The 14,774-nt window shown below is 43.7% G+C and overlaps 1 protein-coding gene across 1 annotated transcript in view; it reads left to right on the top strand.

The window, feature by feature from the left end:
- Positions 1 to 1,146: 1,146 nt before the first annotated feature.
- LOC137335661 (collagen alpha-6(VI) chain-like) overlaps positions 1,147 to 14,774 on the top strand; it is a 199,558-nt gene continuing 185,930 nt past the window's right edge. The window contains exons 1-4 of the mRNA XM_068000953.1: positions 1,147 to 1,185; positions 3,448 to 3,548; positions 7,432 to 8,037; positions 12,007 to 12,639. Of these exons, the coding sequence (XP_067857054.1) occupies positions 3,473 to 3,548; positions 7,432 to 8,037; positions 12,007 to 12,639 (1,315 nt within the window). The 5' untranslated portion in view covers positions 1,147 to 1,185; positions 3,448 to 3,472. The remainder of the gene's footprint in view (positions 1,186 to 3,447; positions 3,549 to 7,431; positions 8,038 to 12,006; positions 12,640 to 14,774) is intronic.

Below are 14,774 nucleotides of genomic sequence, written 5' to 3'. Positions count from 1 at the left end.
TAGTTGCATTAGAACAGCTTGATTAGGGGGATGGCTAGTTTCTGTGTGCAGACCTTCAGCACTACAGTCTGAATGTTATGAGGCCCTAAAGCCTACGCTGTGTCCAGTACAATCAGTCACTTCTTAATGTAATGTGGAGTGGACCAAATTGGTTGGATAATTGCATCTATGATGGTGCAGTCCTTGGAAGGAGGCTGAGTAGAATCATCCACTTGACACATTTAGCTGAAGTCGCTTATCAACACTTCTGACATGTAGATCAACATTCTATTGGCTTTGTTGTTTGCTGCGTTGAGCATCAAGTCTAGTAAGATTCTGAGGTCTCTTTTAACTTCATTCTTAGCTATTTCAACAAAACATGTATGTTGCTCATTTTTCCTTCCTATGTGCAAAACTTTATAATTGTCTGCATTAAAATTAATTTGTCCTTGTTTAGCCCACTCACATATTTTGTTTTAACTCATTCTGTAATTTCTGGGCTCCCTTCTTTGATTCCACCGCCCCTCCGAGTTTGGTATCATCGTGCAAATTTCACAAATTTGCTTTGACTTTCTGAATTCAAGTCATTGATGGAAATTAGAAACAGTAGTGATCCCAACACTGGGCACTGGGGCACCCCACTCAGAACTTTCCCCAAGCTGACATTATTCCTCTAACAGTGTCGATTGTTTCTACCCTTCAAACTGTTACTTTTCTATTTCTAAGTTTTGCCTTGAATCCTCACAGCTTTGATCTTTTTGTGTGGAACTTTGCCAAATGCCTTGTGGAAGTCTAAATACGCAACATAGTAGGGTTCACCAAGGCCCACTTGGGTTATCACCACCTCAAATCAAAGAGGTATTCAGAAAAGATTTCCCCTGTCGATCCTTCCTCCCTCCCTGAAATGAAGCACATTCTTCAAGTTCCTGATAACCCCAAGGGCAACAGGCACCCAGCTGGAATTTGCTACATTACAGACTCACTCAGAATTCGGGGAAGAGCCGCCGGGATTTAAGGAACAACGGGCGGATTTCATTTACTGTAAAACCGGTGTAATTATTTCCGGCTTCTTACTATTGGGAGGTACTAAGTGGTACTAGGAATGAGGAGGAGGAGCTTGTGAGCAGTTTATTAATATGAAACAGTGCAATTAGTTTGGAGTTTTAGAACCTGCTGTGTGCAGTGGGTGGCTTGAAATCCTCTGAGGTGGTAGTGAGTAATAATTTCTTCTTAAATATTCGTGCACGGATTTTATGCAGAATAAAAATATGTAATAGCTGAATGGATTTTATACAGCTATTATGAACCTCCTGTATACTGTGACTGTGATTCGATTTACCTTAGATTATGAAATGATTGTATTCTGCGACCCTGAATCAGTTTTATACTCTGATTTTTACTTCAATTGCTTAAATGTAAAAATGGCGATAGATATGTAGATTTTTAGATTCTCTGCTCCGCACAGTCCAAAGTTCCTTGGATTTCGGGAACATTTTTCTCCCTGTGGAAGGTTAGAGATGCTTTTTGCTAAAGTGTTTATAACTTTACGCACAGAGGGAAATATACCGCCTTATGCTGTAAGCAATTTGAATTTGTGTCTAAATACAAGCAATTGTTTGAAATGAATCTCTGCCTTACTCAACATTTAATCCGTTTCGCACAGGTACACCTTGCTTTCTAAAACCATGTTGGAGTTTCCTTTTAGAGTATCACTTGCCAGGGTAGATAAAAGGCTCTGCATGACTTTTGTTCCTCACGAAAAGCGGTGCGTTTAATTGGATTATATTTGTTCCGTTTCTTCCGAGAGTCAGCGAGAGATAGGAGGTGCAGTGGGCGACTTCCAGTTTTTGTGAATCCGTCTCTTTGGTATCAATGGAAATTTCGTTCTATTAAACTGGAAACATTAGATTCAGAGAGCTGTCTTTTTTGTGTGTAGCATTGACCTGTTTCTGTCCGCGGCGATCGATCCGTTACAAAGAGGGAAAACACGAGCTCCCTTCCAAGGGTAAAAGGTGCGGTGGAAGCGTTGAAAGATGAATATAAAATACTCTGAGGTGGTCATATGGTGTATTAATTCAGCTCTGTAAACACCGCATTTGTGGGAAACTTCACCTTCATCAACGTTTATTTGTAAGGAGGGGCAGTGATCCGCTTTATTGAGACTGATTTAAACAGCCTGAAACTGGTTTACTAGACCTGAGGGAAACTGTTTACACTAATAAATAAGTATGCATTTTACAACGGAAGCAGCCAACATTAAAGCATTTTTTCGGAATGTTAAAATAATATTAGTTTACAAAAGGTGGGAATAAAGGCGCGCGATTTTTTTCACAAATATGATTTGAAATGGATTACATTAAAGGAATCCCACTGAAATTTGCAAATGAACTGACCAGCACTGGGGTTTAGCCATTCATTGCCACATCTGGCTGGAACACATCAAGCACTCCTCTCCTCTGCCAAAACTATACTCCTGGATCATCTTGGAATGCTAAGATAACCCCTGGCTTCTTTTCTCCACCACCAACTGTCTCCTTAAACACCTCTCCCCTGCCACCTTCACCCTCGCCTCCAATGTCAAGTGCGAGGAGCTCATGGATATCTTTGTCACTAAGATTGAGATCATCTGTTTGGCTGCCTCCGCTGCATCCCTCCCTTTCCCTTGACCATCAAGCCAAACTTCCCCCCTGCCCTAGCCCTGAACTTGCATCTTTCTCTAGTTTCTCTCCTATCTTCCCTCATGCCATCTCTGAGCTCATCTTATCCATGAGACCCTTCTCCTGTTCTCTTGACCCTATTCCTACTAAACTGCTGACCACCCAACTTCCCTTCCTGGCTGATACTGTGAACCGTTTCCTCTCCTCAGGTTCTCCTCCCTTTCAAATCTGCTGTCATCACCCCCTCCTCAAAAAACCCACCCTTGCCATTCTGTCCTTGCAAACTACCGCCCCATCTCCAACCTCCCTTTCCTCTCCAAAGTCCTTGAATGTGTTGTTGTCTCCCAAATCCATGCCCATCTTTCCCGCAACTCCATGTTTGAACCTCTTGTATTAGGTTTCCATCCCTACCACAACACTGAAACGGCCCTAATCAAAAGACACAAATGACATCCTCCAGTGGTGGCCGTGCCTGTGCTCTATGTCCTACACTCTGGAATTCCCTTCCTAAACTGCTCTGCCTCCCCATTTCCCTCTCCTCCAATGACCCTCCTTAAAACTCACCTTTGACCAAGCTTTTCGTCATCCCTCCAGATATCTCCTTATTTGGTTCAGCGTTGATTTTTGTTTGATTATGCTTCTATGATGTGCACCAGGATTTTTTTACGTTAACGGTGCAATATAAATGCAAGTTGTTGTTGCTGTAATATGCCATTTAAATATGCCAAAATAGGTTTTTGTGACTGTGAAAGAGCTCACTTCTAGGTTTGGAGAAGTTGTACAACGTTTGTAAAACATATCTTTTTTTCAGGAAAGTGTCTTGGAGCTCTGTCAATATGGGGATGTTAGAAATAACTGTCATGTTATTCATTCTAACTGCGAATGTATATGTTACCAAGACGCAGCAAAATGGTATGTAAGTAATTGTATATGTATTTTATAAACACTGCATTTTTAATTTTTTTAAATTTAATGAACAGCTGATGCTTATGTTTGATAGATGTCTTTATTTTAACTGTCAGCATGTGGTTAACAATCCAGAAAAATGCAGACATGTTTATTCAATTAGGCATGTAGTATTAGAGGTAGTGTAACACTACTAAATATTTTCACACAAACTAACATCTCCAGGGAAAGCAAGCTTCATGTTTTGACTGGGGAGAATGGGGGGGGGGGGGGAACGGTTAAAGAGTTATTGGCTCACTCAAGTCCCTTGAGTTAGGTGGGTGCAATAACTATCAAACAGCCAAGACATTCGCCTCAATATTAATTCCTCTAAGACAGGCGGGAGAGGGTTGGGTGCGGGTTAAAAAGTGAAATGCGCGGAACCTGCCATTTTTACAGCAGTGGATATCAGGGCATCCGAGTGTCGCATCATGGAGAGGTGGGATGATTAATTAACATACTTAAATTGCTTAATTAACATATTTTAAAAGGGTTCCCACAGTGCAGTTGGGAGCCCGATTTGAAATTGACTGCTGCTGCATGGGTTTCCCATGGGTCTGGAAACTCAGCAGTAAGATCGAGGCAGGAGCTGCCGGCTCCCTAAGGTAAGTGCCTCCTTCAGTAGGAGTGCTCCCCTAGGCCCTTCAAGGAACCCCAGCCCCGAAAGCCAGCCTTCCCCACCCCCCCAGCCCCGAACGCAGACCTCCACCCGTCCTGATTGTAAACCTCCCCACCCCAGCCCCCCGTTTGGCGACCTCACCCACCCATCTCGATTTCTGGGGATCATCTCCAAGGCTCCCCGGCTGCGACCTCCTGCTGCTGGTGTACCCTCACGCCCACCAGCTAGGCTTTCAATGAGATCGACTGATTTGCAGGGCTACGGGGAAAGGGCGGGGGAGTGGGACTAGCTGGATTGCTCTTGCATAGAGCTGGCGCGGACTCGATGGGCTGAATGGCCTCCTTCCGTGCTGTGACCTTTCTATGATTCTATGACTGCCAGGCGGGAGACGGAGGTACAAAATGTAAATGAGGTCCTGCCGTTCGTGTCCCAGCGTTGCCGGGTTCTTCATCTGTTTTCGGCCTCACCATAAATATTGGGACCATTGAGTACGGAATGCTCACACGTGGAACAAATTCCTCCATTTAATGGATTATTTTAAAGCACTTTCTTTGTTCTACAAGTGTGGCATAAATATATTACTCATTATCTTATTATGTACATTTTTACTTTAGTCTAAGCATTTATAAACGTTGTGACACCTTAATACTTCTCGTGCCTTTATGTGAAGTGATTTTCAATTTGTTCGAGATGAATTTGTCTACCATTTTGATAATCCCTGAGCAGGGATTTAAGTTGGTAATTGTGGGCCAATACAATCTTTCATGTTTAGAACTTAACCTTATAGCTAGTATAAATTTGGCACCCTTAACAGTCATATAAGAAAATAAACAAATCTTATTGGTGCCAGCATGTGGCCTTATTGTCAGCATCTGGGACAAACTTCTTACTTCAGTTTCTTCCTGAATTGTAAATTTAAAAATATTTGTGTTCTGAGTAGCAATAAATCATGCAGACAGATATCTAGACTAGCCTTGTGACAGAATATTAAAATGTATCTTCAGGTGAAATTGACTGAGTTAATTCTAGGAATGAACAAAATAGAAGAAAGTACTCCCAACCCCAGTGCATGCCAAAATAAGATACACCAATTAGATACACAAATGGTATGCAGTGTAAATTGTATGATTTATATCAATGAGTGTTAATTGTATTCAGGTGGCGGGTATCAATTGGGGACTCTGTTGTATCCTTTTTACAGGACAGCTTATCGAGGGTGTGGTGTGTGTGTAAGGGGAATCTCTATGAATAAAGGCTTGGAAACAATTAAAGACCAGGCTCTAGTATTCTGTCCTTCACCACATGGCTATCCATTTATAACATTTAAGGCTTTGTTTGTTCAAAAAGTCAAACAAAAGAAAAGCTTCAGGAAATCTTGCATTGTCATTGTAATACAATGTTTATATTTGTATTAATTTCCCTTCTCATATTTTAGCTTTTTGAGAAAATTATGGATTTTTTTTATTAAATCAGTCCTTTTTGTGAGAAAGGAGGAACTTGCAGTTATATACCTCCTTTCATATCCTCAGGATGTCTAAAGCACTTCACAGCCAATGAAGTACTTTTGAAATTTAGTCAGTGACGACTGCTTGCTAATTATCTTAGATCTGTGTCCTCTGGTTACCGACCCTCCTGCCAGTGGAAACAGTTTCTCCCTATTTACTCTATCAAAATCCCTCATAATTTTGAACATCTCTATTGAATCTCCCCTTAACCTTCTCTGCTCTAAGGAGAACAGTCCGAGCTTCTAGACCTGTCTGCAGCCTTTGACACAGTTGACCACATATCCTCCTCCAATGCCTCTCCTCCATCGTCCAGCTGGGTGGGATTGTGCTCACCTGGTTCCATTCTTATCTATCCAGTCATAGCCAGAGAATCACCTGCAATGGCTTCTCTTCCCGCTCCCGTGCCGTTACCTCTGGAGTCCCCCAAGGATCTATCCTTGGGCTCCTTCTAGTTCTCATTTGCATGCTGCCCCTTGGCGACATCATCTGAAAACAAAATGTCAGCTTCCACATGTACTAAGACGACACCCAGCTCTACCTCACAACCACCTCCCTCGATCCCTCCACCTCCCTCGACCCCTCCACTGTTTCTTATTTGTCACACAATTTGTCCGACAGTTGGATGAACAAAAATTGAACAATGGGAAGACCGAAACCATTGTCTTTGGTCCCCGCCGCAAACTCTGTTCCCTAACCACCGACTCCATCCCTCTCCCTGGCCACTGACTAAGGCTGAACCAGACTGTTTGCAACCTTGGCATCCTATCTGACCCTGAGATGAGCTTCTGACCACATATCTGCTCCATCATCAAGACCGCCATTTCCACCTCCGTAATATCACCCGTTTTCGCCCCTGCCTCAGCTCATCTGCTGCTGAAACCCTCATCCGTGCCTTTGTTACCTCTAAACTGGACTGTTCCAATGCTTTCCTGGCTGGCCTTCCATCTTCCACCCTCCATAAACTTGAGCTCATCCAAAACTCTGCTGCCCGTATCCTAACCAAGTCCCGTTCTCCCACCACCCCTGTGCTCGCTGACCTACATTGGCTCCCTGTCTGGGAACGCTTTGATTAAAAATTCTCATCCTTGTTTTCAAACCCCTCCATGGCCTCGCCCCTCCCTAACTCTGTAACCTCCTCCAGCCCTACAACCCTCCGAGATCTCTGCACTCCTCCAATTCTTGCCTCTTGTGCATCCCCAATTTTAATCGCTGTGCCTTCAGCTGCCTAGGTGCTAAGGTCTGGAATTCCCTCTCTGAATCTCTCCGTCTCTCTACTTATCTCTCCTCCTTTAAGATGCTCCTTAAAACCTATCTCTTTGGCCAAGCTTTTGGTCACCTGTCCTAATACCTCCTTATGTGGCTCGGTGTCACATTTTGTTTGATAATGTTCCTGTGACCTGCCTTGGGTCGTTTTACTATGTTAAAGACTCTATATAAATGCAAGTTGTTGTTGTAGTCCTCTAGTCTCTCCACATAACTGAAGTCCCTCATCCCTGGTATCATTCTAGTAAATCTCCTCTGCAACCTCTCAAAGGCCTTGACATCCTTCCTAAAGTGTGATGCACAGAATTGGACATAATACTCCAGCTGAGGCCTAACCAGTGATTAATAAAATTGGTAGTGGAATATCTTGGTAATGCCATTCATTCATGAGTAATATTAATGGTTCTGTTTACAAATGAAAGTTCTCCGTATATACTCATTCTTTGTTATTTCAAATTGACAGCTCAATATTCTGACATTGTGTTTCTGGTCGATGGATCTCGAAATGTGGGACGAGCAGGATTTCAATATATACAGAATTTTATTTTAGAGATTGTCGATCAACTAAATGTTGGAGCGAATAGCTACAGAATTGGACTTTCTCAGTACAGTGGGGATTCACGAACTGAATTCTTACTGAATACATTTCAGAGAAAGGAGGAGGTGATGAATTACTTACGGAGGAGTTTTGTCTTCAAGGGTGGAGCAGCACTGAGAACAGGACGTGCCATCGATTTTCTGCACAAAACATTCTTCACTCAATCTGCTGGGAGCCGAAAGGAGAAAGGCGTTCCTCAGATTGCGATAATAATTATTTCTGCGCCATCGCAAGATAATGTTGAAACAGCTGCCAAAGCTTTGAAAAATGACAATGTGAGAGTTATTTCCATTGGTGTAGGGAAGTTAGACCTAAGTGACCTGAGGAAAATGGCCTTTATTCAAAGTTACCCATTTGTGATACAGGTTGATACTTTTGACAAACTTATGCAGTCTGCTAGTGGTATGGCCACTACAATTAAAACAATAACACGACAACAGTTTTTGATGCAAGAGCTCAAAGCGCCAGCAGGTAACGGTTCATCTCCTCTTTCCTCCAGATCAGAATTGGTTCTAGGGGTGGGAGGTATCTGTCTGCCTTTGTTTGGTCTCATTGTGAAGAACATTGTAATCCATTGAGATGGTGTTTTGTTATAAATTGGTTCATTTGGAATGTTTCTTTAATGAAAATATCTTAATGGATTGAAAACCTGCCCCTGTCACTTACTGATTATTATTAATTTTTATTGTAAATTCATGTGACAACCACACATTTGTGCAAATGTACAAAGTTTAACTGGGGTAGACTTCTAACAATGAGTCAGTTTTAACCATTTTTATTCTTCACCCCCCACCACCCCCTCCTGAAGTTATGGATAGGCAGTCAACAAAACTGAGCAAAAAGTTTAAATACACTGGGTAAAGTTTTTACACTGTAAGGAAAAGGTCAACTTTTAGAGTTTAGCAGAAGAATTGTCCCGACCAAGTGGTTGAAGAGATGACACTGGGAGGAAGACATAGATTTTATTGATATCTAGGATGGATTTTGGGAAAAGAATAATTTATTCAAAAGGATGACTAATGCGATTGGATTTGGAGCTTGGAAGTTGGAGTTGAACATGAAGGGATTGAATTTCCTTGGGTGTTTTCCCATTCATCCACCTTAACTTCAGCAGAAGATCCATGGCATCCCCATGAGAAACTGTTTGTCATTTTTCCAGGTTTTCCGTGGATCTTCTGGAGTTATGGTGGACAATCGGAAGAATCTCTGTGGAATTTCAACTCTGAAAACTTTAATAGATTAAAATTAGAAAGGAGGGAAAATGGGTAAAATAACCAAGGGAAAAATGTACATGGAAGGCATGTGTTAGAATTTTGTTTTTTTATTGGACCAACTTTCACTTTAATCATCTAACAGCCATTCCTGTAAGTGGACCCTGCCTACCAAGTTCTCTTCAAAATATTATCATAGACCAGTGGTTTACAGACTAAAACAACTAAGATCTTTATTTACAATTAAATAGTGATATGAAGAACAAAAACCTTCAGCAAGTACTAAATATATAACATATGTAAACTTATATGCTGGCACTGTCATCTTTGAGCTGGAAGGTGATTGGTTCAAACCCCACTACCTGAATGGAGTTCATAATCTAGCTGGCACACGAGTGCAGTACTGAGGGAGTGCTGCACTGCCACAGATACCATTCCTCAAATATGCCTGCTAAATCACAATTCTATATGCCCATAAGCGTATTTGAAGAACAGCCAGGAATTCTCCCTGTTTCCTGGCCATCATAGCTTCCTTAACCAATGCCAACAAAAATGGATTAACTGGTTGTTTATCTCATTGCTGTTTGTGGGATCTTGCTATATGTAGATAGTGTTATGAGCACTACAGCAGTATCCTTGAGGCAGATACTGCATTCTGGAGACCATTTTGTTTACTGGAGCTGAAGGTTTGTGTTACTTTGCCTGTATATCGATCTTAGCTGTTTGTGTCCTGGAAGTTCTGTCAACACATTTCTTGCCATATTTAGTCTACTCTGCAGAAAGTACTGTTTTGAACTGAGGACTTTGATTTCCCAATGGAAATCTCTCTGTTCCTATGTTTTGAAGAGGATGAGGATATGTAAGACACAAGATTGGGGTGAGGCATTGTGGAAGACATTTGTTTCCTACATATAGATACCCGCTCAACAGGGTTTACAGACCAATATGGTTCAATTTTGTTTTTTTTTTGCATGTCATTACCTCAGAAGGTTCTCCGTCCCCCCATCAAAGGCAGCTGGGATTATATATCAGTTGCTGGCTGAAGACTTGCTTTTCACTTCTACCTGGAGAACAGCATTGTCTGCCCCAGTCAAAATCTTAGTAGTTGTTTTCCTCCCCGAGTTAAATTTCTCTGGTGCTGCTTATATTGGACTTTTTCCATTACAGGGAGAGAACACAATTTTAAAGGAATGTAAGTGGCATGATCTTACCCCCCGCCCCCCCACCAGATAAGTGCATGCATTCCATGATGATGAGACCCACAGGTGCATTGTTCCTTTAAATCAGCTGTCCTTCCAGACTAGCAGAACCCCTTGATGTAGATATTGAGTTCACAGAGTGGCTGTGTTAACGTGATGTTTCACTGGTTCCAGAGGTTCCCCTTTGCATAAGTCAGTTTCCCTCACACCCAGGTGGTGACACTTAAAGAGCATGAGAGGTAAGGAAGTGGATAGGGGGAGAAAGAGGAGAGGGGACAGAGGTGGGGATTGATGAATGAAGGGTGGAAAGGGAAAGAGAATAGGAGGGAAGAGAGAACAGAGGAGGGGTGAGAAGAGGGGGAAGGTGGAGGAGGACAGGAAGGGAAGGGAGAGAAAAAGGTAGGAGAGGTTAAGAGGGGTGAAAGGAAAGGAGGAGGGAGAAGATGGGGAGGGGAGAAATGAGATGGGGAAGGGGGTGTGGGAGGATGAGGAAGAGAATGAGCGAGAGGAGTGTGGAAGAAAAGAGGAGGGAGAGGTAGAGATGATTGGGAATGTGAAGGGAGGAGAGGGGGGCGGGGAAGAGAGAAGGAGGGGGAGAAAAGGAGGGGGAAGGGAGAGTGGGAGGGGAAAAGAATAAGGGACAGGTAGAAAGTGGTAGGGGGTCTCAGAGGAGAGAATGGAAGACAAGAGGAGGGAGAGTAGATGATAATAGGGGTTTGGGCGATGGAGAGTGGACTGGTGAAAGAGGAGGTGGGGGGAAAGGGGGACATGGTGGAGAAGGATGGATGGAGAAGTTCGGAGAGGGGAGGGTGATGAGGATGGTTGAGAGGAGGAGAATGAGGATTGGGAATGGGATGGTGAAGGGGAAATTGGACAGGAGATTGAGAGGGGGAAGAAGAGGAGGGGTTGTAGAATGTATGGATGATAAGTGGTGGAGTTGGGGACAGTTTTGTTGCCGGGGTGGTGGGGGGGGGGGGGCGGTTAGTATATCAAGGATGATGTCCCTGCCATTAAAGAAAGAGCACAGGGCCTGAAATGCTGGTCAGTAGTGGGGTGGGGAGCGATGCAGGATCACAATGGTGGGCAAGGACTGAAATGCTGTTCATTGGGGGGTGAACAGGTGCTCAGTGTAGTAGGAGATGTTGAGGTGCTACGTGATGGGAGGGAAGGCAAAAATGTTAGTCTTGAATGGGTTGACAAGGGCTGAAATGTTGTGCATGGAGGGTAGGGGTGAAAAGTAACTCCGAATTGCTGGGGTGGGGGGAGGTGTTGGGGGGGGGGATGCTAAGATGCTGCTCCGTGCAGGGAGGGCAAAATATTGCTCTGTTAGGCAGAAAACCAAAATGATTCTCAGTGAGGAGAGGATGGGTGCAATGCTGGTATTGGGGACGTGAAAGTCAGAATTAAAATTCCAACTCGTGGCGGGGCGTAATGGGGGCCAATTTGCTGCTGAATGTGGGGTGGTGGGGAGGAAGTGTTTCACAATGCTGCTCAATGGGGGAGAGCAACTTGGTGGTTACAATGCTGCTCAGTTAGGAGGGGGGATGTTTCAGTGGAGGCTTGGTGGGAGGTGGGTAAGAGTGGCTAAAATGCTGCACGGTGGAGGGGTTGTTGAAGTGCTGCTCGGTGGGGGGAAATTGGAAGCTTGTTGGAGGCTGGGTACAGGCGTGAATTACTAGTGAATGGAGGAGGAGGAGAATTGATCTGTGCGGGGTAGTGTGTGTCATTCTTACGGGAGTGCTCCTCCTGGGCTCACAAAATAACTCTGGCCCCCTGCTCGTGCGAGGCCCCTCTGGGATCACCTCCCCCCCCCCGCCCCCCCCCCCCCCACTCCCCTCGATTCAACCTGCTGGCTGGTTCACTGTTGAAACGGGCCAATTTCCCACCCTCCCACAGTCAGTCACTATACGTCCAGGTGCAGGAACTGGAACAGCCGCTCAGAATTCTTTTAATTATTGAATACATGCCTGGTCTTTGGGAAAGTAAATGTGTGCACAGTGCAGTTACAGTGTTTTCTTGTTTATTTTCAGTGTGCCAGTCTGCATCAATTGCTGATATTGTTTTCCTTGTGGACGAATCAAGCAGGGTTGGAGAATCAAACTTTCAGCTGATCCGTAATTTTATGTATAATTTTATCAAGGCGCTTGATATTGGTCCTGAAAAAGTGAGAGTTGGTTTGGTTCAGTACAGCACTGTCCCGACACCACAGTTTTACCTTCTTTCATATCAGAACAAGAATGACCTTCTCCAACACATTACAAATACACCTTACAGGGGAGGAGACGCAAATACTGGAATTGCTATTGACTATATAAAAGAGAATTACTTTGAACCAAGAGCTGGCAGTAGGAATAAACAAGGAATTCCTCAAATTGCAATTGTGATCACTGATGGAAACTCCAACGATGATGTCAAAAAATCAGCTGCTGCCCTTCGACGTACTGGTGTTACTGTGTATGCCTTAGGAACGAAAAATGCTAGTGACAGAGAGCTTCGAAATATTGCCTCGTATCCTCCAGAAACTTTTGTTTCAAGTATAGATCCTTCTGAAGAAAAAGATACTAGAAAAATGGATTTTGAAAGAATTATCCAAAAGAAAATTTGCGTTGAGATCGTCCAAATGACTGCAGTAAGATCTGAACAGAAAGAACACCTTCAGCAAGGTGAGATGTGTAAATTTCTAAAGTCTGAGCTTTACACAGATTTTAGGTGGAGAAACATCTTTTCAGTTGACTTCCAAAAGGATTTAGAGTAAGTTCCACAGGCGAGCCAATGAGTTAAACTCCAATCTGTGGGGTATCGGGGTAAACCTTGGGCATGAATAAGAAACTGGCTTAAGGGTAGAAAACAATGGAGGGTGAATGACTGCAGGGGTTGTCCCTATTGTCGACTGTAACTTTGCTGGCAGAGCTGCGATACCCCAGAAAAATGGCATAAACAATATTTACACTTTTCTCTGGGGTTTAAGAACATAAGAAATAGAAGCAGGAGTAGGCCACATGTCCCCTTGAGCCTGCTCCGCCATTCAATAAGATCATGGCTGACCTTCGACCTCAACTCCACTTTCCTGCCCGATCCCCATATCCCTTGATTCCCCTAGAGTCCAGAAATCTGTCTATCTCATGAATATATTCATGTAAGGAATCTTACACCACCAGGTTATAGTCCAACAATTTTATTTTAAAATCACAAGCTGGTGTTGTAAGATTCCTTACATTTGTTCACCCCAGTCCATCACCGGCATCTCCACATCTTGAATATATTCAACAACTCGGCATCCACAGCCCTCTGGGGTAGAGGGTTCCAAAGATTCATTACCCTCTGAGTGAAGAAATTCCTCCTCATCTCAGTCTTAAATGGCCAACCCCTTACACTGCGATTATGTCCCCTAGTTCTGGACTCTCCAGCCTGGGGAAACAATCTCTCAGCATCTATCCTGTCAAACCCCCTCATAATCTTATATGTTTCAATGAGATCACCTCTCTTTCTTCTAAACTCCAGAGTGTATAGGCCCATTCTACTCATCCTCGCCTCATAGGACAACCTTCTCATCCTAGGAATTAATCTAGCGAACCTTCGCTGCACCGCCTCTAAGGCAACTATATCCTTCCTAATCTAAGGGTTGTGACTGTCTCCTGGATCAAAGTGTCCAGGTAACTCTCCCCCTCCCTGATGCATTGCAACATCTGCAGCTCGGACTCCAGCTCAACAACTCTGAGCCAAAGCTCCTCGAGCTGCAGACACTTACTGCAGATGTGGTTGCCGGGGATCACGCTGCTCTCCACCAACTCCACATGCTGCAGTTATGACACACCACCTGCCCTGCCATCGCTTATCGAAGCAGAATTTATTTATTTATTAAAGCTTTTAATCACTTGCTATTTTTGGTTTTATTAACTAATTAATTTATCTATTGTAAACAATTTTACAACACCAAGTTATAGTCCAACAATTTTATTAGAAATTCACAAGCTTTCGGAGGCTTTCTCCTTCCTCAGGTGAATGTGGAAATGAAATCCTCGAACCCTTTGCATTTATAAATCACAGAACAATACTTGGTGATTACAGATAGTCTTGTAGGTAACACCTCTCTGTCTGCACACTGTGATTGCCTTGGCAACGGGCAGTTGGAAAGACTATCTGAAATCACCAAGTATTGTTCTGTGATTTATAAATGCGAAGGGTTCGAGGATTTCATTTCCACAACATTCACCTGAGGAAGGAGGAAGCCTCCGAAAGCTTGTGAATTTCTAATAAAATTGTTGGACTATAACTTGGTGTTTAAAATTGTTTACAATTGTCAACCCCAGTCCATCACCGGCATCTCCACATCATTAATTTATCTAGTTTAAGTTATTGATTTAAGCTCTTTGTTAAACCCCTGCCCTGACTTAGAGAGAGAAAATAAACAGTAATACTCACCAACCAATCACCTACCTGCTGACCTGCGATGTCACTCTTTCAATTTCTGCCTTTGTGAGTTGACGCCAACTGCGTAAAAACCGCGTGCGGCCTAACCTCCCGCTCCCCTCCCGCTCCTCCCCTCCCGCTCTCGGGCCTTGTGCTGACTCTGCTTTTTATCCTCTCGCTCCTCTCTGCTCTCGGGCCTTGCGCTGACTCTGCTTTTTATCCTCCCGCTGCTCTCTGCTCTCGAGTCTTGCAATGACTCTGCGTTTGATCCTCCCGTTCCTTTCTGCTCTGGGGCCGTGTCTCGGGACACAGGAGTTGTGTTTCTCCAACTACTGTTGAAGTCACAGTGGGTGATTGGAAGAAGGCCCTTGGAAATTCATCCCAATGA

This window comes from Heptranchias perlo, chromosome 2 (genome assembly GCF_035084215.1).
Source record: "Heptranchias perlo isolate sHepPer1 chromosome 2, sHepPer1.hap1, whole genome shotgun sequence".
In the NCBI taxonomy this organism is placed as follows: domain Eukaryota; kingdom Metazoa; phylum Chordata; class Chondrichthyes; order Hexanchiformes; family Hexanchidae; genus Heptranchias; species Heptranchias perlo.
Note: the sequence above shows the minus strand (reverse complement) of the source record. Positions and strands in the feature narration are given on the sequence as shown.